Source organism: Orbicella franksi, chromosome 10 (assembly GCF_964199315.1).
Source record: "Orbicella franksi chromosome 10, jaOrbFran1.1, whole genome shotgun sequence".
NCBI classification, from domain to species: domain Eukaryota; kingdom Metazoa; phylum Cnidaria; class Anthozoa; order Scleractinia; family Merulinidae; genus Orbicella; species Orbicella franksi.
Window position 1 is genome coordinate 15,809,407 of NC_138154.1, and position 24,770 is coordinate 15,834,176.

The following is a 24,770-nucleotide window of genomic DNA, read 5'->3' on the forward strand; positions in this document are numbered from 1 at the left end:
ATGAATAACTTCGGGACGTGCTGATAAACCTTCTCTATATCATAGACGGCTTCAGGATCTCACAGCACTTGTGTACAAAGTCAAACATGGTCTTGTACCTGACTGCGTTTCCGATCTATTTGTCCGCAAAGGCCCTACACACTCGCTGTGGAATAGTGAATTCGTATTACCACGTTTTAGAGCTATACGCTACGGCAAACACTGTTAGATATCTCGGGCCATTCTAACCGTCAAAACTTACCAAAAATCAAAGAGATTCGACTAGTTTAGCTGTTTTTCTAAAAAGAAAATAAGAAAACTGAACCTTGCGGACATTTTAACTAACAACAGCAATTGCTGTCATCTTTGTAGCCAATAGAATTATTTTAATTTTTACAATTTTATCTTGTACATAAGCTAACATAGGATCTCTCATACTCATTAAGTTTTTTATCATTTTCCTGTAAATATTCAAATTTTAAAAGTACCGTTTGTCAATTAGTGTTGCCATTTTACTAGCGTCCCCAATTAGTCAAATAAAGGTTTTACTTATACTTACTTACTGGTTAATGGAAACTGAGAGCGGACGAAGGTCAACATTTAGATTTATCCATCGCCAGGTGACCATAAATTAACCAATAAGAGCGCACGTTAGATTCATGCAACTGAACACAAGCCACATAACAAAATGTTTTATACACCGGCTATAATTACCTTCCTGGCAGCCGTACACTTCTGCTCTCGTGCAAATGTGACCTGACCAAGTCTTGGGGTGGAAACGAAGATACTTGGCTTGAACTGGCGAATGCAGAGAATGATAAACTGGAGTGTTACGGTCGATGTTACCTCCAAACACCTGGCAAATTCGTAAGGCTCGAATCAAATTTTTCCAGAAAAAAACATAGCGTTATAATGACAAAGTTTAAGCCCTTTCCCATGCAAGCCTTCAAGCATTTATATTTGATGACGTACCTACAAAGACACTGACAACTTAAGTCTCTTGGTTGTGTTAATTCATAGGCACGATAATATTTCTGCTCATACCATGTGTCACGGATCTATTTTGTTACTCAAAAGGGGGAATTGTACTTTGCCCCTTCACGGCTCGTTGTCGACCGAAACGGAATGTCAAAAAGCTCACCGACGCAACCACAACAGAAGAAGAGAGAAATCATTTTATTACTCACACCTGTATCTTCATGTTCCCTAAAGAGGAAATCAAGATGACCTCAACCAAGATTGTATTTTATACCTTGATCTGTCCATCAACAAGTCTGTACCAGGCCCAATGCGATCCGTCCACACTGTAGGACAAACTGTAGCTCGTTACTCGGTCATCACCATCATACTTCCCCTGAGTCGCCACTTTGGTGACTGTCGTTTCCCGGCCAAAATAAACCTGCAGCCATTCATTACCATTGTTAGTTCGCGTGCACCAGGCACCGGCCTTACCCGAAGCTGGGATCTTGTTAAGCCGGGAAAACTGGGGAATGTGATTGGCGCTATGATAGGTCGATGCTGATATCACGCTGTCGGGAAGATGGCCACTCTCCATTCCCAGAGGTAGAAAACAGCTACGAGCTGTTAAAAAACCGGAAAATGGAAATATTACAGAAGACATATAAGGAAATTCACATATATAGTACCTGAGTTTCTAAAAAGGACAGTAAGTCATAGCCTTGAATACTGTAGACCCGGGACCGTAGGGTGGCTTATAATAACATGCAATGACCCTCCATTGAAGTGACAAAAGGAAAGTGTGTTGATTTCTTATCGCTGTGATGCCGTCACCAAACCAATCCGTCTACCGTTAGAAAGTGCTGATTTGAACAGTGACACAAATTCAACTCTATCGTCAGAACATGTTTTCTTCTGCGAAGTTTGGTATAACAAAAACAAACAAAGAAAAGAAATTGATCGTTTTACCTTCTCTGCAACCATAAATCTCTACTCGCATCGAGATGTGACCAGCCCAAGCTTTAGGATGGAACCGAACACTTCTGGCAAAAACCCGAGTGTCTGGATTGAAGAAATGCTTTGCAACTGTGGCTCTGTCGCTGTTGCCTAAGAACGTCTGCAGATAGAATCAGTCAGACAATCAATGAGTCAACCAACCAGTCAATCAATGAACCAACCACCCACCCAACCAACCAACCAACCAACCAATCAATCAATCAAACAATCAATCAATAAGTCAATCAGTCAGTCATTCAATCGCTCAGTCGTTCGGACGGACGGTTGGTCGGTCAGTCGGTCGGTCGGTCGGTCAATCAATCCATCAAGCCATCAATTAAGTAAAAAATTAATGATTTATTCAATCAATCAATCAATCAATCAATCAGACGATCAATTAGGCGCTTGGGCCCGGGTCGGTCGCACTAGAGCCAATTTTGTTTGTATAAGTAATAAATCTGTCAACAAGTAGCGTAAAATAAGTGCGACCCCCAGTTTCAAAAACTTGCCAAATTTTTGCAGATTACCAAAATTTCGCCAATCTTCAAAGAAGCCGAAGTGCTGCCTCGGAGGCTTCCAAATTTTGGCAAAGCAAACATTTTTTTACTTTAACCATTTAACTGCCATATTTGTTAAAACATGCCTGGATAAAATTACGGCGAGAAAATAACTTTGACGGCTAGTCCAGTTTGGCGCGTGCGATGGCGGGACAAAATCATTTTTTATCCGGTCCGTCTGACGCTTTTTTTAGTTATTTCAATGCAGACGAGGAATAGGAGCGGCGTTTTTATTCAAATTCTTATGACTCATACCCTGGATCCGGTTACTGGCAGTAATTTGAAGAGATGGTTTCAGCGAGACAATCTTCTTCGATCGCAAGTGGCGCAAGCAACAACACAAACGCAAGCCGAGCAAAACTGCTCGTCCAATTATGGGCCGGAATTCACGAGTTACTGTATAGCGGAGAGTCAAGAACATACAGCATGCATAAAAATCTGCGAAGAGTTAAACTCTCGCATGATTACTAATTGAGAAATGCAGATCTTGTTAAATATACTTCAATCAGGAACGTTTTGGTTCCAGCATGTTGGCCTAATGCGACCACTGCCAAAATTTGGAACTTGCGAAATTTTTGCCTATTTTTTTCCTCGCCAAAAATTGGAAATATTTTAAACAAACAAAATTGGCTCTAGTACGACCCGGGCCTAAGTCTACCAATAAGTCAGTTCCAAAGTCATTGTTAGAATTGGATCAATTTCTGTCGGGACTTGTTGACGTGGTAAACTTGACTGATCTGTGTTCAGTCTGTATAGAACTATCATAATACTGAATCCTCAATCCCCAGGCTTGATATGCTCTCTTCACAAAACAGTGTGCTTCCAGTTTATCTTGTCTAATCGAATTAGCGCAAAATGGAAACTACTACAGAAATGTCATCTTCAGTACTCTTGTTTTTTCAATAAATACCTTGACTTGACTGTTTTCCCGGATGTAAACCCAATTGAAGTCGTCTGCGGTGTAAGCCAATGAGAAACTGGTCACCCATTGATTAGCATCATGTCGACCCTGAGTGGCCACGCCTCTTATATTGTGCAACTGGCCAAGGTTTACCTGAGATGAAATGAATTCCTTACAAGGTGGCAAAATATGGCATATCCGATCTCTAATTGCAATCGCCATTAATAACATTTAGCTCAACAAACGTTTAGCCTAAACCGATTTCAAACAGTTTCCATAGTCTTAAAAATTCGCAATGTATTAAGTCTATTAAAGATGTTTAGTAAAAGACGAGGAGCAACTGCAGAATACTCGGCCTCTTTGAACCTACACTATGGGAAAAAGTAAGATACAAGCACCCTTTTTCGAGTTCCAGTACTATATCTGAAGTCCAATGTGCTAATCTGAAAAGGATCAACACTTAAATTTGGCTTTGATGTGCTTATTGTGCCGCGACAAATCAGATGGTAGAAGAAACCACAGAGATTAATTGCAGGCGGTTAAATTATTCATTTCATATCCTGATGAAGGAATGACATTTCACAAATAACTCTGGTGTTCACTTCTCTCTGATTCACAGTCTATTCCACATTAAATTTGATCAGGAAAAATTTTGAAAGGTTAGTCGAGTCTACAGGCTGAAATTACTTTACATTTACGTACGGAATCTTCTTTGCTTCACTTTCCGGATTTTCCTGTGCGTACACTTTGAATTTCTCGCGGTAACTTATTGGTTTATGGAGTCAGAATGGAGTGTGGAAAGTTTGTTCGCATGTTTATTTTCAATTAATCTAACTTAACGTTCAGAAACTGTTTGCAGAGGGAACAAGGAGTTGACGGAAAGGAATCTTGATTTTACTTTCAATGTACATTGACTTACTTCGTGAAATGAACAGTCCTAATTTATACCTGAAGCCACTGGTTGGCATTATTCTGACCAGCTGACCAACAAGATTTCCCGCCACTTGGTAATAAGTTGCCTCTATTTGGAAGATAGCTGGAACTTGCTGAGGACGAAGCTGTGAATGCTTCATCAGGAATTCTACCGTCCTCTACCCCCACAGGCATAAGACAGTTCTTCACTGAAAGAGGAAGAGGAAGAAGAAGAAATAAAAAAAAATCTTAAAATATATAAAATATAAAACACCTCGGGCAGCGATAAATTGAGACTTTGTCAAGGGCTTTGAAGGTATACAAGCATTTAGCAGTAAAAACTTTCAGCGCCAGTTTTCAGACGAGAGATTAAGGTTATTTGCCATCTAATGAACTTACCTTTTCGGCAGCCATACAGTTCAACTCTCAGGCAAGGTATATTATGATTGTGGGTCTTTGGATGAAAGCGGATGAAGCGAGCATCGATGTGAGGTCTAAGAGAGTGTGCAATGACAGTGTTTCTGTCAGTGTTCCCAGCAAAGACCTGAAGTAACAACAGTTTAGCACTATCAAATGCCAGACTTCAATAACTCGCCAACCACATTTGAAACTGTCTACTCGTGATATGCGTTCCTAAGGCTAGTCCCTCAGAGGGGCTTGCAACTGAACAACTGTATAATAGATGAACAAGATAAAGCATCTCTCCTTCGATCAAATGAAAACCTCAAAACTAACTGCTTTTTCTTCTTTTCTATACTGAAAGAAATTGACAGTGTAAACGTGAAAGTAAGAGAAACGCCCCATAAAAAGATAATTGTTTTGATCATTCTATTTTTCAAGTGTACATTGAATTTCTAAGAATGCTGGTTTTCGATATTAAGGTTGCGTTCTGGACTTTACAACAGGAGTTTGAAAATGCATGTATGTGCTAAAAAGCGGGCCTAAACATTATCACACAGAAAGACATGAAATATGTCTTGCACAAGTTCACTGATAGGGGCTACATCATCTGGTTTTTTGGAAGATACAAAACTATTTGACACCATAATATTTGAAAATTAATCGCAGTAGTTAAAGATTTGCATTTAGGGAGTAGCAATTTACCTTGAGTTCAGTTGATTTGAACAACCTTTTTATTTCCTCTTAAAAACTCCCGTATGAAAAGGTCGGGGAGGTAAATTCAAATGTAATCTCATTTATAGTGGTCATGCACTTAGCTATACAAGTACTAAGCTTTGCTAGTTTACAGGCATGCTACTGAAACAATGGAAACAAATATTTCAAATAAACGTAACATAGTTAAAAATCCCAACCTGGCAGGAGGCAGACCAGTTAACTATTTACAAAGCGTGACCGAGGATTTGAACTCGGGACTACCGAGAAACAAATCCCGCCAGTGGCCGGGTGGAGGCCTTGAACCGGGGACCTCCGGACTACAACACCAGCGTCCTAAACCACTCGGCCACGCTGCCTCCGATTTTTCTCGTCGAAAAATCTGAATTAAACCCCTAAAATAGACCAATCTGAACGTGGCTCAAGCTCAATTTCAAACCTAAAAGATACCACTTAAGGCAATTCCTCTGAAATAAAAGTGACAATAGATTTTTGTTCAAACTTTGTCCACTGAATATTTGTCATATGATAACTTCAATTTTGAAATAAAAAAGGGGGGTGCCCATGCTCATTAAGGAGCAGTGAGGCATTGAAAATGCCCCATTTTGGCATTATTTAATGTTTATTATAAGAACGCATTCCCAGTAATTGTAACATCTTTGTGAGCCCGGACTCATAAGAACACGCATTAAACTGTAGTCAATACATTGTGTCGGACACAAACAAACGTTTTAAGTTTGATTCAGACAGAAAGCTAAATCTTTGGTTAAAAATTTGAACTAAATTTCTTGACGTGGTTACCGACTGCCAAATAGAAAAGACCACCGTGTATCTGCTATTTTTTCTTATTTATTCAATTTTCAGCAATAGAAATTAGATCAGTCTTTTCTCACGCAAAGCTTATGATTAGTTGATTACAATGACTGGAAAAGAAATTGGGGTGCCCATGCTTGTTGGTGAGCTAGAACCATTTTTCAACTGACAGAGCTCAATATCAAGGCAAATCCGTCATGTTTTCAATGTGCGCGTGCACGAGCGCACGCTAATGACGCCATAAATTATACGCAGTAAGGATGCGCGATGCAAATGTGAGGAATGACCTTAAATGGGCACAGGCTCGAGTACCAACCGCTGTTCAGGAAAGGAGCCTGCGTTAGTAGAGCGGACAAGAGAGACCGGGAGAAATCGAAAAAAAGAACATTTAACAACACAAACTTTGGTTTTTTGATGGTTAAGCTGACGTATGTGCCGTTGCCATGGCAACATAAATAAATATAAACAGGTCTTTAAAATCGGTTTTGTTTATTTGCAGAAAATCTAGTCATTAGAATTTTCTTTATAATTTGCATGCAACAAGTTTGTAACGATTCTCACAAGTTAACACCATTTTGCTAATAATTTAACAGAGAGATCTTTAATTATCTCCTGTTGAAGGTTCACTGGAATATCTAGAATTTCCTTTGTTAAAGTTCAATTATTTTCAGTTCAATACTCCAGTTACTTATTTCCCGAAGTATTTTCGTGCCAAATTTCGTGAAATTCTAATGAGTGGTTCTCGAGAAATAGGCGTATTTCCGAGAGTGCAATTTTCATTCAATCGCAATTTTTTGACTTACTACGCATGCATTGCATTTAACTGGGTTCTTTCCGTAAGAAAGAAAAAGCTGAGAATTGCTGGGTTGTTTACATCGTTACCTTTTCTAACATACCTTTGTAATAAAAGACTAAAGCCATCAAAACGTTGCGTTCAATTATAGAGAAAAATAGCACAGATACTGCGGGTGTTGAGTAAATAAAATGATCGCTCTATTGACGGCATGTTTGCTTTTTGCAATCCTTGTGCGCGCGCGCTGAATTGCATCAGCAAAACCGCGCGCGAAAACTGTGTTCGGCCACCTTAAATGGGGGTGAAAAGGGGGTCGGGGATCTTCCAGTAGTAAACATATTACCAAGTCATATTGATCAGAATTTTCAAAACAACAGTGATATCGAGAAGAAAACTGCTTTTACATTTAAACTAACTTGGGCAACTTGTTATTTATATCAGTTTAAACTATGCTAAAAAGCAGATATCGGATGTTCCTCAGTTGGCCACTGTACATTGATACTGTTTTGGTTGGTCTCTGCACATATTTTTTTCTGGATCATGTCTAAATTCTGTAAATTTTATGATATATGCATAAGTAACTTAATATATAAGGAGGATTTTTCACACTAGAGGACATTTCAGAAATGTTACATGTAGCTTACCTTTTCAGTAGCACGTTGTTTGTAGCTAATCCAGTGCATTCCATCCACACTGTATGAAAGCGTGTACGTTTTAACCCTGTCCTCAGTGTTGTACCGGCCTTGAGTTGCCACTTTTGTAACTGCAGTGATTTCTCCCAAGTCTATCTGAAGCCACTGATTAGTGCTTTTATGTTTTGGACACCAGGCACCAACATGTTTGCCATCAGACAAAATGTTCAGTCTTGCAAGCGAAGGTCTGTGGTTGTTGTCATGACTACCAGAAGCTGTAAACGCACCGTCAGGGATGCGTTTGTCTTCCATACCGAGTGACACTGAACAACTGTGAACTAAAAAAAAATACTGCGATAAGCTCATATCTCTGACAAGCAATTCTGATCCACCATTATCCACTTAAAACTCAAAGATAATATCTACATACCATAGTTAAGTCATGTTTGAGTAACAAACTCTCCATAAACCATTTAATTTACTTTCATATTCAAAGGACCCTAGCCAGCCACACCTTTGTTTTTGTTTATATGCGAGAGTTTGGCTATTATAGTTTATTCGGAACATGTCGAAACGAAGGAAATCACTGTGAAACCGCTAAAGATAATCAAACATACTTTCAGGAACACAACTTAAAGTAACGCGACAAGATTTGGCTTCACCTTCACGATCAAATGATCAGTAATTTCGATGGCATCGAAAATGGCGGAGGCTGGCTAGTGTCGTTTAAGTGTCTTCACAATTTCCTTTAAGCAAATATGAGCTCATATGCAAAAATAATTATAGGAAAACAGCAATATCTACTGATGCTCTTGGTTGTGGCCAAATATAAACATAGGCACGCAAGGCATGCAAGAGTTAATTTTTTGTGAGTTCAAAGCCCCTGGAGGTAGCAGCACTCAGTGGACTCTTAACAGTTATGATAAGGCTAATCAATCAAGTTTGTTTCGTTACGATGTACAGAGCCTATTTGGTGACAAAAACTCAGTTACAGGAAAAGTTTTGTTACTTTATGACGTAAGTTTACCTCTTTGAACTACGCAAGGAATCTGTTTCAAAGCGAAAGAACCACTGTATCGCCTTAAAGCCTAAACTAAAGGCCGCCGCAAACTAGCCTACTAGCTTAACCGTAGTAAACGTGCCATCGGCGTCGCCATCGGCCTGTTTCTGTTTGTAGAAAAACAAAGACGTCCAGCCGTTCTAAAATCGGGATGAAATCTTCACACACATGATTCACCTTTACAAGCAGCAATTTGATTGGTTGTCTTTAGTAGCCCTAATCTGATTGGTGTAACATACATACATCTCTCACTCATTCAATGACCCGCTCATAACATTGCCCAGACCCGATGACTCAGAGATATTTTTTTTACAAGAAAATAACTCAAAAATCGGAGCAAGGAATAAGCCAAATTTTTCCATCAATCTCAAAGAGTGTTTTGGGATATGGAAGGCCGCAATATTCTTACGAGACCTCCACCTTTCTTTTAGGATTTAACGAGGTACATGTTCTACCGTGTATATAAGATTAACACACATACCATTTCTGCAGCCATACACTTCGACTCTCATAGACGTATGTCCATGGTAGGTCTTGGGGTGAAATCGAATGAGTCGAGCACTGAATGCTGTCACGAGTAGATGTTCAGTGACTGTATTTCTGTCCTTGTTTGCTGGAAAAACCTGAGAATTATATAGCACAATAACAAGGTTGAAAATTGCCCACTCAAAAGTAAGAAAGAAACAATTAACATTCGTGATTTGTTTTTACAGTGCACCTGCATCATGTAATTATGTACATAGATCTAGATGCATAACAAACGTTAGTAAATTCTGCAACAGATCTGAGTGTCTGCTAGGAACTGGAACTGATCTGGAAAGAACACCAATCTGGAAGAGCTGTTATATGAAATGCAGCTACAATTTTCTGATTACATTTGAAATTCATATAAAGTCTTGAGATCTTACTAAGCCGATGGGAGTTTATGGGCTATTCAATTAAAAACATCCTTAATTAAAGGAAGTAACAGTACATCCATTAGCTACCTTGAGCTATAAACATAGCTTTCATTTGGAATCTGGATATGTTAATCTTTGTCAGTTACACAACGTGTAATGAGTCCAATTATTTTGGATATAAGACTGACTTACCACATTTTTAAAATGAATGTTCCAGTTTTAAGGTTCACTTAGCAAAATTAGATGATTGACTGTTAAACTGAATGTGGTAGTTGTTACAGGTCTTGAATTTTTATGATGCTTGTCAGTTTTGTTTAAATGGGAAGTCTTACAAGAGGTTTTATGATCTACGATACATTCTGCCGGTTCACTAGAAATGCCACTCAAAACCAGCCAGTTCTACTGTTAAGTGGTGACTCCAAGTGAAACCAACGTTGAATTGCACGTGTATTAGAATGCACTTTATTCCATAAACTCAGGCAGCAGAACTGATTGTCATATTTGATTATCACGCTGCACATTCAAGGCTGAAATATTCCCCTTACCCACGTCACACTGTTTTCCTTGTACTCGGCCCAGTGCATCCCGTCCAAGCTGTAAGAGAGAGTGTATTTGGTTACCCACTGGTCAGCGTCTTGTCGTCCTTGTGTAGCTACCTTGGTCACTTGTACCAGCTCCCCAAAGTCTACTTGAAGCCATTGTTTGCCATCATTAACCTTCGCTGCCCAGGATCCATGTCCCTTGCTATCAGAATGTATGTTCGATCTTGAACGGTTAGGACTAAATTTGGCATTATAACTGGAAGAAGCAGAAAATGCTCCATCTGGTACATGACCATTTTCCACGCCGAGAGGAAGGGAACAGCGGTAAACTGGAAATAAACAGAATGACAAATGTAACCATTTAGTACTGTAAGTGACGATTTTTGTCTTTCATTACTAGCAGTCTATTAAGAAACTTAAGGTCTCAGGGATCTACCGTGGAATCCCGATTTTACGAACCTTTAAGAGAAGCGAAAATTGGTTTGAGAACTCGGGGGTAAAATTACAGTGTTCGATTCAGGGGAGGCAAACGACTTTTGTTTGAACTATTGGGACTGAGGTATGAAAATTCGAGGTTTCGAAAAATCGGGATTTTACTGCATTTGTGACTACATTACACAAGGAGTTCTAACGATTTAACTTGTGTGTTTTTTTCCCAAGTGAACATTAACAACTGAATTAAAATGACAGGCATACCATCAAGTTTAACTGTATCAGGTCTTATCGAGTTAGAATTTTACAATTAGGGCTGTACCTTCCTAGCTAAGCCGCGAATAAAAGTGCACCATTTGAAAAGGTGTGCTGCTTACCTAACAAAGGGTTGGTATAAATACTTCTCTTCTGAAGTTTGTCTGGCTTATGGCTCAGATCAGTGGTTTCAAACTGAAAAATAAAACACAGGGGCTCTCAAGACAAAGGTGTAGAATGTAAATTGCTCTCGATCATTAAAAGATTTAAGCTCTGTGTTTTGTTTGTTCATTTACCTTCCACCAATTAAGACTTCAAACACCAAATATGATAGTTCTGCTTTAGTTTGTTTTCCTTTCAGTTGTTGTAATTAACATGATAAATTTGTTTTTCTGGCAAAATAAGACTTTCATTCTCTTTTAAACACGGCCGTCGTTGGTGGCATCTATGAATGACATCTTTGATAGTTGACTTATTTCAATGAAAGAAGCCAACAATTCGTGTTATTAAGTAAAGGAAAGGTTTGTCAGTTTATGCGAGAAAAATTGGTCACTTAAAGCGTTGAGAGACAAAAAAAAATTGCAAAAACACACCCTCTGACATCTCAAAGTTTAAATTACTTTGGCTCCACAGACCTTGAAAATTTCAATGATCTGAAAACAGCTATCCCAAGCTCCTTGGGAGCCGTAAAAAATTAAAGGAATCTTATAAGGCATTCCGCAAAAGCGCAAGTTTAAGAGTAACAGTGGTATATTACAGTACGAATCATGGTAACGAAATACGAACGTCCTCTTCGATTACAAACAATCGATTAGAACGCCAAGCACCAAGCAACTAAATTAAGCAAAGCACCTCAAGTAAGCAAAGAGCCTCAAGTAAGCCAAGCAGCTCAAGTGAGTAAAGCAGCTCAAGTAGGCTAGGGACCTCAAGTAAGCCAGGCAGCTCAAGTAAGCCAAGCAGCTCAAGTAAGCCAAACAGCTCAAGCAAGCCAAGCAACTCAAGTAAGGTAAGAACCTCAAGTAAGCCAAGCACCTCAAGCAAGCCAAGCACCTCTAGTAAGCGAAGCAGCTCAAGTAAGCAAAGCACCTCAAGTAAGTCAAGCACCTCAAGTAAGTCAAGCAGCTCAAGTAAGCCAAACAGCTCAAGCAAGCCAAGCAACTCAAGTAAGGTAAGAACCTCAATTAAGCCAAGCAGCTCAAGCAAGCCAAGCACCTCTAGTAAGCCAAGCAGCTCAAGTAAGCAAAGCACCTCTAGTAAGTCAAGCACCTCAAGTAAGTCAAGCAGCTCAAGTAAGCTAAGCAACTCAAGTAAGGTAAGAACCTCAAGTAAGCCAAGCACCTCAAGCAAGCCAAGCACCTCTAGTAAGCCAAGCAGCTCAAGTAAGCAAAGCACCTCTAGTAAGTCAAGCACCTCAAGTAAGTCAAGCAGCTCAAGTAAGCTAAGCAACTCAAGTAAGGTAAGAACCTCAAGTAAGCCAAGCACCTCAAGCAAGCCAAGCACCTCTAGTAAGCCAAGCAGCTCAAGTAAGCAAAGCACCTCTAGTAAGCCAAGCAGCTCAAGTAAGCAAAGCACCTCAAGTAAGTCAAGCAGCTCAAGTAAGCCAAGCAGCTCAAGTAAGCAAAGCACCTCAAGTAAGTCAAGCAGCTCAAGTAAGCCAAGCAGCTCAAGTAAGCAAAGCACCTCTAGTAAGCCAAGCAGCTCAAGAAAGCAAAGCACCTCAAGTAAGTCAAGCAGCTCAAGTCAGCCAAGCAGCTCAAGTAAGCAAAGCAGCTCAAGTAAGTCAAGCAGCTCAAGTAAGCCAAACAGCTCAAGCAAGCCAAGCAACTCAAGAAAGGTAAGCACCTCAATTAAGCCAAGCAGCTCAAGCAAGCCAAGCACCTCTAGTAAGCCAAGCAGCTCAAGTAAGCAAAGCACCTCTAGTAAGCCAAGCAGCTCAAGTAAGCAAAGCACCTCAAGTAAGCCAAGCAGCTCAAGTAAGCAAAGCACCTCAAGTAAGTCAAGCAGCTCAAGTAAGCCAAGCAGCTCAAGTAAGCCAAGCAGCTCAAGTAAGCAAAGCAGCTCAAGTAAGTCAAGCAGCTCAAGTAAGCCAAACAGCTCAAGCAAGCCAAGCAACTCAAGAAAGGTAAGCACCTCAATTAAGCCAAGCAGCTCAAGCAAGCCAAGCACCTCTAGTAAGCCAAGCAGCTCAAGTAAGCAAAGCACCTCAAGTAAGTCAGGCAGCTCAAGTAAGCAAAGCACCTCAAGTAAGTCAAGCAGCTCAAATAAGCCAAGCAGCTCAAGTAAGCCAAGCAACTCAAGTAAGTCAAGCAGCTCAAGTAAGCCAAACAGCTCAAGCAAGCCAAGCAACTCAAGTAAGGTAAGAACCTCAAGAAAGCCAAGCACCTCAAGAAAGGTAAGCACCTCAATTAAGCCAAGCAGCTCAAGCAAGCCAAGCACCTCTAGTAAGCCAAGCAGCTCAAGTAAGCAAAGCACCTCAAGTAAGTCAAGCAGCTCAAGTAAGCCAAGCAGCTCAAGTAAGCTAAGCAGCTCAAGTAAGCCAAGCAGCTCAAGTAAGCAAAGCAGCTCAAGTAAGTCAAGCAGCTCAAGTAAGCCAAGCAACTCAAGTAAGCCAAGCAGCTCAAGTAAGCCAAGCAGCTCAAGTAAGCCAAGCAGCTCAAGTAAGCCAAGCAGCTCAAGTAAGCAAAGCAGCCCAAGTAAGGTAAGCAGCTCAAGTACTCCAAGCAGCGCAAGTAAACCAAGCAACTCAAGTAAGCGAAGCAGCTCAAATAAGTCAAGCACTTCAAGTAAGCCAAGCACCTCAAGTAAGCCAAACACTTCAAGTAAGTCAAGCACCTTAAGTAAGCCAAGCAGCTCAAGTAATTCAAGCAGGTCAAATAAGCCAAGCAGCTCAAGTAAGCCAAGCAGCTCAAGTAAGCAAAGCAGCTCAAGTAAGCAAAAAGCCTCAAGTAAGCCAGGCAGCTCAAGTAAGCCAAGCAGCTCAAGTAAGCCAAGCAGCTCAAGTAAGCCAAGCAGCTCAAGTAAGCCAAGCACTTCAAGTAAGCCAAGCAGCTCAAATAAGCCAAGCACCTCATCAAGTACGCCAAGCAGCTCAAGTAAGCCAAGCACCTCAAATAAGCCAAGCCGCTCTAGTACGCCAAGCAGCTCAAGTAAACCAAGCACTTCAGGAAAGCCAAGCAGCTTAAATAAGCCAAGCACCTTAAGTAAGCGAAGCACCTCAAGTGAGCCAAGCAGCTCAAGTAAGCCAAGCACCTCAAGTAAGCCAAGCACCTTAAGCAAGCCAAGTACCTCAAGTAAGCCAAGAACCGGAAGTAAGCCAAGCACCTCAAATAAGCTAAGCAGCTCAAGTACGCCAAGCAGCTCAAGTAAGCCAAGCACTTCAAGCAAGCCAAGCAGCTTAAATAAGCCAAGCACCTCAAGTAAGCCAAGCACCTCAAGTAAGCCAAGCACCTCAAGTAAGCCAAGCACCTCAAGTAAGCCAAGAACCTCAAGTAAGCCAAGCAGCTCAAGTAAGCCAAGCACCTCAAGTAAATCAAGCACCTCAAGTAAACCAAGCACCTTAAGTAAGCCAAGCAGCTCAAGTAAGCCAAGCAGCTCAAGAAGCAAAGCAGCTCAAGAAAGCCAGGCAGCTCAAGTGAGCAAAGCAGCTCTAGTAAGCCAAGCAGCTCTAGTAAGCAAAGCAGCTCAAGTAAGCCAAGCAACTCAAGTAAGGTAAGCAGCTCAAGTAAGCAAAGCAGCTCTAGAAGGCCAAGCGCTTCAAGTAAGCCAAGCAACTCAAGTAAGTACGTCAAGCATCTCAAGAAAGCCAAGCAGCTCAAGTAAGCTAACAATCACCGAAATTCATTTGTGCCTTTTTTAGAATGGAGTAATAAAACGTACCAATTCTTCCTTTGTGGGCCGGGTGAGCCTTTTTCTTGAAACAAAATTTACGAATAAGAAAATCATCGCAAAAAAAACAAAAAAATAATAATGGTGAAAAGTGGACTAAATATTCTTGGTTACCGACGCTTAAAAGGCCCATGAAATGTTCCGTAGATTCAATATCTTCATTATCAGTTTACACATAGAGAAAAGAAAAAAAAGTAGAATTGTTGTCGAAATCGTGATGGTTCTAATATCCGTAAAATATGAGTAAAGAAAAAAATGTGTTGCGGCTGAGTTTCAAATTTGTATTTTACTGATTTCAACTGAATGTTCAACCGAAGCAAGAAATTTTGTCTCTCTATACCACTCTTCTTATAGCGTATTCAAAACCAAACAAAAACGACGAGAAAAAAAATAATAATAAAAATAAAATAAAAACGGTTGCCACAGATTTTACGGATTTGATTTTTTTTCGCATTGCCGATTACTTTATCTTTCTTAAGCCGGAACGATAAAATCTTGGAAACGAAAATGCCCCCGTTTTATACCGCGCGGGAAAGAAAGCTTGCGAGTTTTGGTGCAATCAAAAACCGTTTCATTTGGGCGAAGAAACGTGTCTGAAATGTGCATGATATCAGGATTGTAAAGCATTATTGAAATAATTCATACCTTTGAAGCAGTTTCTTTTGCGCGAGAGAGTAGCATCGCCGATGCCACGATAAAAACCTTTACCAAGAAACGCATCATCCTGAACGAAGGTCTTCTTGAAGTCCTTTATTTCCTTAACAGAGGCTTGAGGAAATGACAAAGGTCGCCGGAGAAAAACATCAATAAAAATGAATTGTCCTATTGTTTTGAAAAACTCGAAAAATCTCGCACAAGTTATTTACAATCTTATTGTGTTTGGAGGCACATTCTATGACTGAGGGAAAGAGGGTGGGAGGCCAGCTAGGGCAGCGGGAAACATACTTCCAAGAATTGGCATACGTGAAAACATACGAGTCCTGCTCAAAATGCGAGGGGAAACTATATTCCAAGGTTTTAGTCTTTGGATCTGACGGATTTCTTTCCAGACATGTAAGGAACTTAGAAAAGAAAACCCGTTTCAGTGTGTGTTAAACGGAATTCATTTCAACTAGAAAATAGTCACGGCAACCCCTCCCCTCTGAGATTCTATTTGACACGTTTCAACGTACTGTTTGGAGAAGAACGCTAGGGGTTGTAAACCTCTCCGTAAAATCCACGTCCATGTGTGACTATTTGACCATTCAATTAAATAAACTAATCTTACCCAGATACTTTTCGAATTAAGAAGCTATGCATGATGACCATTATATAGAAACAGTTCTTAGGCTTGCTAATCACATGTCAGAATGTATTACTTTGACTGATCGGCAATATTACTACAATCAACATTTTTTAATATTGATTGCAGTGAAATGCCCATCCGCCCAGCGAATCTGACTGAACTGTTTCCTCTCGCTCGACCAGTAAGAGTTTTGAATTAAGATTTGTGCAAAAAAGTTAGCGTTACCGGCCTAAAATTAAATATTTTCTGGTAACAATGCAGTTATTTTGCGTGACGTTGTTTCAGTTTAGAGCAAAGTTTATTTAGCCACGCGTTTGAGTCAATACATTCAGTACCATGTATAAATTAATTAAGATCTGCTAATATCTAGAAGTTGCGTTCTCTGTACTTTTGGTATTTGCTCCTGTATAACTCTCTTATAATTAATTAATTTGTACTCAAAATTATCAAGAATAGCTCTGTTAGCCAAAGCTGAAACAAATTATAACGTAATAATTCACCCCGTAAGCCGAATAGTTTCTTTCACTGATTAAACATTGGAGGCGAATAAAAGATAGTCTTCCTTTGGGATAGTAATCAAAGAAATAGTTTATAAGAGAGAGGGTAAATTATCATCAAAAAAAGTAGCCTACGAGAAAGCTCTGTTGGGTCTCCTAGGGTCACGCTTCTTGTCGAGCTAAAGAACGAAGAAATGAATTGATCCATTTGATCGAGAAATGAAATTATTATGTAAGCGCAATTCTTTGGTTACTACGTTCATCTGTCGACGGCGTTATTTACTCAAATTTGTTATTGAAGATTACTGATTATTTCATCTTCCAGCCGGAAAACTCACGTAAAAATATTGAATTCAATGTTAGTCGGATCTGATATTTGTTCTTTGAAGCGATCGTACCAAGTGACTAGTAAAATAGTGAATTCTAATTTGGGATCATTCCGATTTTCACAAAACTGTTAAATACGAAAGTTCCCTGACGGGCAAATATACCGATTTTGAATCATAAATCTTCCTAATGCTTGATGGCCTAATTTTTGACATAGAAAACCGACATGTTCAGAAAGTTACGACCCTCCAAAAGTAGCGATTAGAGTTTTATGACTTCACAGTCAAACCAAGTGAAGCGTAGCCCTCAAGATCACATTAATTAATTGATTATTTGAATATTGAACCCGCTAGTCGTTTCAAGAATGCAATATTGAATTGATTATTGGAAGATTGAACCCACTAGCTCGTTCCCAGAATACGGCTAATGGGTATAATGTTCTAAAAAAACCAATTTAATATTGATTTTTAAAATGACGAGCGAGTTCAACATTTAAATAATCAATTTATAAATGTAATTTTGAGGGGTACGCTTCACCTGGTCTGACTGCAATAGCAAATCGAAAGCAACGAATAATGGAATAACAGATACAGCCAGCGAACAAAAACATTATAATTGCAGTGTAATCCTAATTTTTCGAACCCGGCTTCAAAGGAAACGAAAATTTGTTTGAAAAATTGGGTAGTTGGAGAAATCAGGGGTAAAATTACAGCGTTCGACTGACGAGAGGGAAATGACTTGTCGGGAGGTTCGAAAATTCGAGGGTTCGATAATTAACAAATCGGATGTGGTTAAGCGTTGTCTGTACTCTTATCGACGGCGATATGCGTCACCACAGTGGTCTATCAGATTGCGAGATTAGTGGCAATTGTGGTAAAAATGAGGATTTCATTGTATTTTTATCCACCGAAAATTGCGATCCTCTGAAACTCAGGAAAAGTTGAGCGCCAAGAAAACACTGCTAACTAACGATCGCGAGCTCGAGGGTCGAAAGCTGGTTTCCAATCGGCCAGGCTAGGAAATAGCTATGAAACACTCAGCTTCAAGTTTACTTGGATAGGCAAGCGATTTCAATGCATCTCACTCGTTTCAAAATCTTTTCTATCGAGTGTTTACGACTCTGGAATAGACATTATTCGGAGAATTTGTCCTTTGGGGTTTTCCTTTTCTTAAGAAGGTGAACAACATAAAAGGGAACTTATCTTAAGCGGGGGAGGGGGGGGGGTGGGGAGGTACCTTATTTGTTAGCAGTTTACCTTGAGTTCATCAATAAAATTTACGTACCTCAGGAGAAGCTGCATGCGAAAATATATCTCGAAAAAAGGGATGTCGAGCAAAACATTCTTCACCAATGAAGCGACCGATTCATCCAATATTCTTAAAAATCTCCGTTAGTGTTTTGCCGAAAGATATTTCTCAATAGTCGAGCCGTAAAGTTGAATTAATAAGGCCATTGTTTCATTTCGGAGAACGAGAAAATTCTCGCATTGTTCTTGGTCTTGAACGTTCACTCGGCTAAAATGAATTACAAAGTCTAACTTTCTGAACGAGGAAAAAAAAAATAAGCTAAACTAAATGTAACAGCTGAATTTTCGATGGAAATATAGCGGGAATTTCCACCACGAAGGATCTTTCACCGGATTACAAAATGAAATGGGTCATTACAGTGGAATCCCGATTTCTCGAACCTCCAAAGAAAACGGAAATTGGTTCGAAAAATCGGAGAGTTCATGAAATCAGAATTAAAATTACAGTGTTTGACTGAGGAGGGAACACGACTTCTGGTTCGAGTTATCGGAAAGTTTGAAAAATTGAGGGTTCGAGAAATCGGGATTTCACTGTATTTGTTTCAGCAGTTTGACGTCATAGACTGAGTAAACACTCGGAAAATGGGTCTGAAGGACTGAAGCTAGCTCTTGTGTCGGCTAGTCCGTTTTATGCTTCACCCACCAAAGCAAATTGCCACTACACCGCGTGTGAGCAACACTGCCGACTCAAAGGATCACTGACTGATGCTCTTGATGATCACCGACTGGAACATCTTGCAAAAAGCGGCCGGCGGAAGCTTCTGAATTCACTGTCATTCGGCCGAACCGAGTCAAGCCTGGGAAAGATTTGGTGGGCGCTTACTGGGGGTCGGGTGCTCAACCTAAGCGAAGGACAAAGAAACTCGATTTTATGGATTTGCTTTACAAAATTGTAAATTATTGAGAATAATTTCCTTACACTCTGCTGTCATAAAACGTCAATACTGCAGCAAAATTTTGCCTTTCTGTTTTTGTTTATTCAGCTTAACGTCTTATCGAAATTCAACTGAGTTGCCGTGAGTTGTCCGTCCATTTAAGACTGCATGATTTGAAGACTACAAAAATCAAAGAAAATGGTTTCCTGTGGTTTATGTTTCCCCTCCTGCCGGCGCAGATCTTGATAAGTACCTGGACTCTTATATATAATTATTTTTCGTCTATAGTGTAAGTTTATTAGTAGAGCTAAGCTCGTGCAAACATTTACACTGGACTGTAAACGAAATGTGATGGAATAACAATTAAGCAATATGCGTCAAATATGACGAATACCAACGTTCTTTTGTGTTATACCCCGATTCTCCTAGTCCGACTTCGGTTCACGCGCTAAAAAAGACCTGGATTTTGGAACTTTACCTATTTTTGAAGTCGGCCTTTCTCGTGGTTAAATACAGCATAGCAATTTTAACAGGGTTTAGACAGTCTTCTTGAAATTGATCGAGACGGTTTCAAAACAACTTTTTGCGCTAAACTAAATTTTCGATTGAAATATATCGGGACTTCCGCCACGAAGGATCTCTTACCGGATTACAAAATGACAAAGCCAGATCATTATTTTTCAGTATTTTGAGTAAACACTCAGGAAATGGGGCTGAGAGCGCTTGTGTCGTCTGGTCGGTTATGTGGTTCAACCGCCAAAGCAAACTACTACTACACCACACCGCATGTGAGCAACAATGGTGACTCAAAGGATCAGTGATGACAATGAGCGATGACCTGCGTCTGGCGAAGAACGGCAGGCGGAAGCTTGCCTGTCATTCGGTAGAACTAACTCAAGCCTGAGAAAGATTTGGTGGGCGGGTGCTCAACCAGAGCGAAGAAAACGAAACTGGATTTTATGGAAATCACACGCCATGATACGCTTTACAACTGTTGTAAATTATTAAAAATATTTCCCTTTCATTCTGCTGTCATTCCTGCCATAAAACGTCGAAAGTGCGGCAAAATTTTGCATTTCTCTTTTTGTTTATTCAATTCAATGTTTCATCGAAACTAAACTGGGATACCGTTTATAGCAGTTCGTCCCCTATGTACATGTGAAGACTAAAAAAATCCGACGAAGGAAGTTTCCTCCATTTCCCCGCCTGCAGGTGCGGATCTTAGTAAGTTCCTGGACTTTTGTTCCTCTCACTAGAGTAAGTTTATTACTTCATTGAACTACGCTCGTGCAAACATTTTCACTGGAGTGTAAACGAACTGTGAGATACAATAACAACAAAGCATACGACAAACTTAAACGAATACTAACATTCTTTGGTGTCATTCCCTGTTTCTCTTCCGGTTCTCTTAATCTTCGGTTTACGCGTTAAAAAAATCCCGATTTCTCAACTTTGCCTATTTTTGCAGTCGCCTTTTTGTGGTAAATAGAACACAAAATAAAAAATTTAACAGGGTTAGGAAAGTCTTCTTCACATTGATCGATACGAACGGTTTCAAAACTATCCCGTTTGTTTTCTTTCAATTTCATTCACGACACTAGTGTACGGACATTTAGGGAAAAACTATTGTTTGACTGTTCGAAGGCTCTAAACTGGATACAGGTAAGAGAAAACTGATATATTTTGGATTTTTTTCCCGAAATATTCCCAATTTGCAAATAAACTCCTAACATAATGACATCTGGGAAAATATTCTCAATATTTCAATACCAAACTTTAATGAGTAAATTTTTTTTGCTGTCAAGCGAGTACTTTCAGTTTTCTCTGAAATCTTCCGTATGTAAATTAAATTTCCCCGAACTGCTCAACTTGGTCTTACTGCGGACAAATGCCACCACGAAAACCGGACCAAGTATAAAAAGGGCATCGAAATATTTCCGAATTATCTTAGGGGAATCTTTTAACGTCGCATCAGTTGTTTGTAGCCATTAAAAACGAGGGATAAGAGCCAGCGAAAATGTTTGACAAACAGCTTTTAAGGGAGTCCCATGGAATATCAACAACACGAAACAAAGGTAGTAAAGGAGTTTAATGCTCTCCCTCAAAAATAGCGGAGGACACCACTTTTTTACATTTTTCAACGCTAGTTAAGAAGTTCAAGTTTTTATTTTCCTTTCTTTTTTGCCGTTCACTTTTATTATTTTTATGTATTGTGTTTTTTAGGTAACGTCCTCGATAGTGCTAACCCCAGAGCTCTATGTCCACGATTTTGTTAAAAAGAAAATTACAATTAATCTTTTACCACCACTCATTAAAAAATCCGGGTGAAGCATCGCTCTCAAAGGACAAATGTCAGGCCTTTGCTCACAAAGCAGGTTGTTAAAGTTAAAGTTTTTATTGAGGAAAGACCATGGCCGGGTTTGGGATTCGACGGTCGGCGGGGAGAAAATTTTACAGGTAACTGGAAAAGTTGCCAACAAACGAGAGGGAGTAATCTTTGAAGAATTTGACCGGTACTGAAGTTTGAGTGGTCAATTGTATCCTCGTCTCTCATCTGGAAGTCAATTAATGGGCGACTACAAATTTGGCATTTTAGCCTAATTTAATAGAATGATTCACGAGTCATTTTGAAAATTCCAAATTGTAGACGTACGCTTTAGCTAAATTTCAAAGAACTAAACCAGTCTTTCTTTTCAATCTTTACAGTTCCTAGTTTTGCCTCAGCTTTAATTGTCCTTGTTTCTTCATCCGTTTTGTGTTCAGGGTTGAGTTTCCCGGACATAACAATAAAGTTCTCTCCTTTTTCTTCTTTATCAATGGCCACGTTAACATCAGAATTTATGTCAATATGTTTTGACTTCACTTGAAGCTCTGAATACAGAGATTCCTCCAATGACTTGATGTGAATGTCTCCTGCAAGGAATAACAGTGAAGAGTGAACAAACGTCATTTCAGGCTCAGCATTTCATGAATTCTGCACATCTAGTTTGTCAAACTAAGAGGGCAAGACGCCCTTGGGTTATTATTGTTCACAAGGTGTTATTTTGGTGGGGAGACTCATTGTTAAGGGAGTAGGACTTAGAGTGGTTTTCAACTGAGTGTCGTGAAACCAAAACCAAACCAACTACTTACCAATTAGACTGCTCTGAGCCAAGCTGCAACCGTAGAACAAAATAAGCCAAAACCAAAGTAATTGCCTTTCTTGCTTTCAACACTCAATTAAAAAACCGCTCTATAAATGGAATTTTACTATGCAATTTCAAGAAAAAATAAGTGGCAAAACAATTTCATAGAGTTTTAGGGCAACTTACCTTCTTTGGTTTCCAGTATAACATTATTATGCCGCGATAAACTGATGTCTATGTTTCCAGTGTTTGTAACAGCTTTTAGTATCCCTGATGTTGAACCAATTGAAATGTCTCCACTCTTGACACTTACTTCACTCTCACCTGAAAGAGGAAAAATGCACTTTATTAACAAATATATGGGGTAACAACTTGTGAGGTCTGGGGATAATTTAATAAGTACAATAAGGTCCAAAGAAGACATGGAGGAAAAGCCCATAGTCACCAAAGAAGTGATTAGAAGTAAGTGCAATTCACAGAAAGATGATTTCAGCTCAGAAATTACTGCCAAAGGTAGTCCATACTCAGTCAAGAAGAGGTTTGGAGGTCCCACATGTATGCTAGAAGAAGGGAGAAATGGCAAATTTACATGTTTAAAAGTCAATTTAAAAAATGATTTGTAAAATAGCAATTTACTCATTTTGGCACTTGTGAATGACAAGAACATAGCCATCATAAGCTTTCTTCTCATGGGAAAGTGAAGTTTCTCAGGAAGAAATCTGAAGAAATTCAAAGTACATAGAAGAGATGAATGTTTTGGGGAGCTATTGAGATTGACTCTTGGACTACATGTAGTGCATCAATAAACAGTTTAAGCTTGCCTGAACAGTAAGCCTAAAAATTCATATTTCTTTGCACCCTGGTTATCATTCCTCTGAGAGGAGAAACGCAAAGAGAGAATAAAGCACCTTGCTCAATGATGCAATGCAATGGCCCTGATCAGGATTTTGAAGCCAGGCATTTCCCAGTAGATGCATTGTGTACTCACCGTGAATATCTCCTAAGTGGATGTGACCACTTTCAGATGACAACTGAGCCTTTAGTACATATGAAGCTCCCACATCAATAGCTCCATTTTCTGTTTCCAAACAAAATTCCTTCCCTTGCAACTTTTTCACAGATATCTTTCCTTTCTTTTTAGTGTCGAGGTTTCCAAACTCAAACAGTAACTGAGATTCACATTCAATGCTACCACCATTCGTCTTCACTCTCAAATGTGACCCCCTAAGATTCTTCACACGACATGTGCCTTGGTCCATAGTTATATCAAAAGGCCCTCCTTCAAGATTTCTGATGTCAACATTGGCATCATGTCTGACTTTAATGTCAGCACCATAGTTGGCAGGAACCTGAAAATGCAAGCCAACATCTTTTGAAGGGTACTGAAACTCTCGCTGGTCTGAGCAAGTAACCTGTGAAAGGAAGCAAGTCTCTATTGGTGACTTACTAGTAAAAGGGTTGAGCAATCAAAAGTAAACAATCAATCCATCATTGCATGTTACCACAAGATATTGCATATTGCAATCTTTGTGCTAGCAGGTTACATATCTTTTTTGGGGCTAAGAAATTTTGTGGTGACATCTTTGGGATAAAGGATATCTGTAAGGACTTTTCTGGGGGGTGGGGGGGGGGGATTGACATACAGAAATGCATGACCCAGAGTTCTAATATTTATGTCAGACAATTGAGTTAGTTTCATTTATGTAGTTTACGTAAAAAAAAAAAAATCTAAACTACATAAAAAAAAAATGACAAGGAGGCTCCCTGTTTTATCAATTCTGTCAGAAAACGACATCCTCAGAGACTCAGGAGCAGATAGCTGGGTCATGAATGAAACTTTGGTTGGCATCATTTTTGCCGATTTCCTCCTTCTACCCTGACTATCCACCCCTGGGTCTCTCAGGTGAGGAAACAAGGTCTTTTTGGGTTATGTTCCAAACCACTGGTCTTTTTTGAGTCTGGTTTTGGCCAACAAGTACAAGTAATAGTACTTTCTTTAGGTGTAACAATTTGGCCTCACTAATAAATCTTAGTACCCCTCGCCCCCCACCCCACTCCCGAGGAAAAGTTTTGGTTTCTTCCATCTACATGTACTTAATCCTGAAATTCAGTATCTTGAGAGTTTTATCTCTCTTTGCAGCCATTAATTGAGCTGCTGCATGTTGAACTACAATGATTTTTTGTTCTCTTTAATCACTTCGTTACTCATTTTCACCTTCAAATAGTCTCTTGATGACGACGACTCTGATTGTACACAGTATTCAATGTCTTCTTGAAAAGCTGTTTTCACTTGTAGAGGAAGATCTTCCTCACCAACAGTCTGCAGATAAAGATATCCCTTGACCACTTCAGCTTTAGGATCTCCATGTTCCACATATTCCATGGGATTGATCGCCTCTACCTTCACAGAATATGGACTTTTGACTGAAATACCAGGCGCACCTCTACGTGCGGCAGAAATCCTCCATGTAGCCATATCATGACTTTTGAGGCGAATCTGTGAGCGATTTAGGCGAATCGCTTCTATTAATACATCTTGAGACAAACTTCCACCCTTGAGCGTCCTGAAAGGCTTAAATTTACGAACCAAGTTATGCAACATCTTTACTTTTACCCAAATTTTTGTTT

General features: G+C 39.7%; 3 protein-coding genes across 5 annotated transcripts in view; all 3 read right to left on the reverse strand.

The window, feature by feature from the left end:
* LOC145500349 (uncharacterized) overlaps positions 1–16,179 on the reverse strand; it is a 64,884-nt gene extending 48,705 nt beyond the window's left edge. For 2 of the 3 annotated variants that reach the window (XM_081479864.1, XM_081479863.1), the window contains exons 1-10: positions 15,372–16,179; positions 10,964–11,036; positions 10,158–10,483; positions 9,195–9,336; positions 7,666–7,991; positions 4,702–4,846; positions 4,339–4,511; positions 3,400–3,543; positions 1,906–2,053; positions 1,329–1,560 (exon numbers count right to left, since the gene is read on the reverse strand). In XM_081479864.1, the coding sequence (XP_081335990.1) occupies positions 1,329–1,560; positions 1,906–2,053; positions 3,400–3,543; positions 4,339–4,511; positions 4,702–4,846; positions 7,666–7,991; positions 9,195–9,336; positions 10,158–10,483; positions 10,964–11,036; positions 15,372–15,449 (1,787 nt within the window). In that variant the 5' untranslated portion in view covers positions 15,450–16,179. Of the gene's footprint in view, positions 1–693; positions 836–1,231; positions 1,561–1,905; positions 2,054–3,399; positions 3,544–4,338; positions 4,512–4,701; positions 4,847–7,665; positions 7,992–9,194; positions 9,337–10,157; positions 10,484–10,963; positions 11,037–15,371 lie in introns of all 3 variants that reach the window. The other variant, XM_081479862.1, reaches the window with a different exon arrangement.
* Positions 12,977–14,783, reverse strand: LOC145500118 (uncharacterized). The gene is made up of 4 exons (XM_081479605.1): positions 14,718–14,783; positions 14,361–14,396; positions 13,080–14,306; positions 12,977–13,009 (listed from the first exon to the last, which is right to left on the reverse strand). The coding sequence occupies exons 1-4, from the start codon at positions 14,781–14,783 to the stop codon at positions 12,977–12,979; spliced, it is 1,362 nt and encodes a 453-aa protein (XP_081335731.1).
* A 4,845-nt stretch (positions 16,180–21,024) lies between the features above and the next one.
* Positions 21,025–24,744, reverse strand: LOC145500380 (protein FAM185A-like). The gene is made up of 4 exons (XM_081479895.1): positions 24,358–24,744; positions 23,131–23,554; positions 22,329–22,466; positions 21,025–21,930 (listed from the first exon to the last, which is right to left on the reverse strand). The coding sequence occupies exons 1-4, from the start codon at positions 24,742–24,744 to the stop codon at positions 21,674–21,676; spliced, it is 1,206 nt and encodes a 401-aa protein (XP_081336021.1). The 3' UTR covers positions 21,025–21,673.
* Between the last annotated feature and the right edge of the window lie 26 nt (positions 24,745–24,770).

What these genes read in the sequence shown, in the direction of transcription:
- LOC145500118 (XM_081479605.1), bottom strand. Translation starts at nt 14,783, where the DNA reads ATGATTTTCTTATTCGTAAATTTTGTTTCAAGAAAAAGGCTCACCCGG. An exon ending in GGCCCACAAAGGAAGAATTG is followed by an intron (nt 14,397 to 14,717) that starts GTACGTTTTATT and finishes GGCTTACTTAAG; the next exon opens with GTGCTTGGTTTACTTGAGGT. An exon ending in AGGTGCTTGATTTACTTGAG is followed by an intron (nt 14,307 to 14,360) that starts GTGCTTGGCTTA and finishes GGCTTACTTGAG; the next exon opens with GTGCTTGGCTTACTTGAGGT.
- LOC145500380 (XM_081479895.1), bottom strand. Translation starts at nt 24,744, where the DNA reads ATGTTGCATAACTTGGTTCGTAAATTTAAGCCTTTCAGGACGCTCAAG. An exon ending in CATCAAGAGACTATTTGAAG is followed by an intron (nt 23,555 to 24,357) that starts GTGAAAATGAGT and finishes TTCCTTTCACAG; the next exon opens with GTTACTTGCTCAGACCAGCG. An exon ending in TATACTGGAAACCAAAGAAG is followed by an intron (nt 21,931 to 22,328) that starts GTAAGTTGCCCT and finishes TATTCCTTGCAG; the next exon opens with GAGACATTCACATCAAGTCA.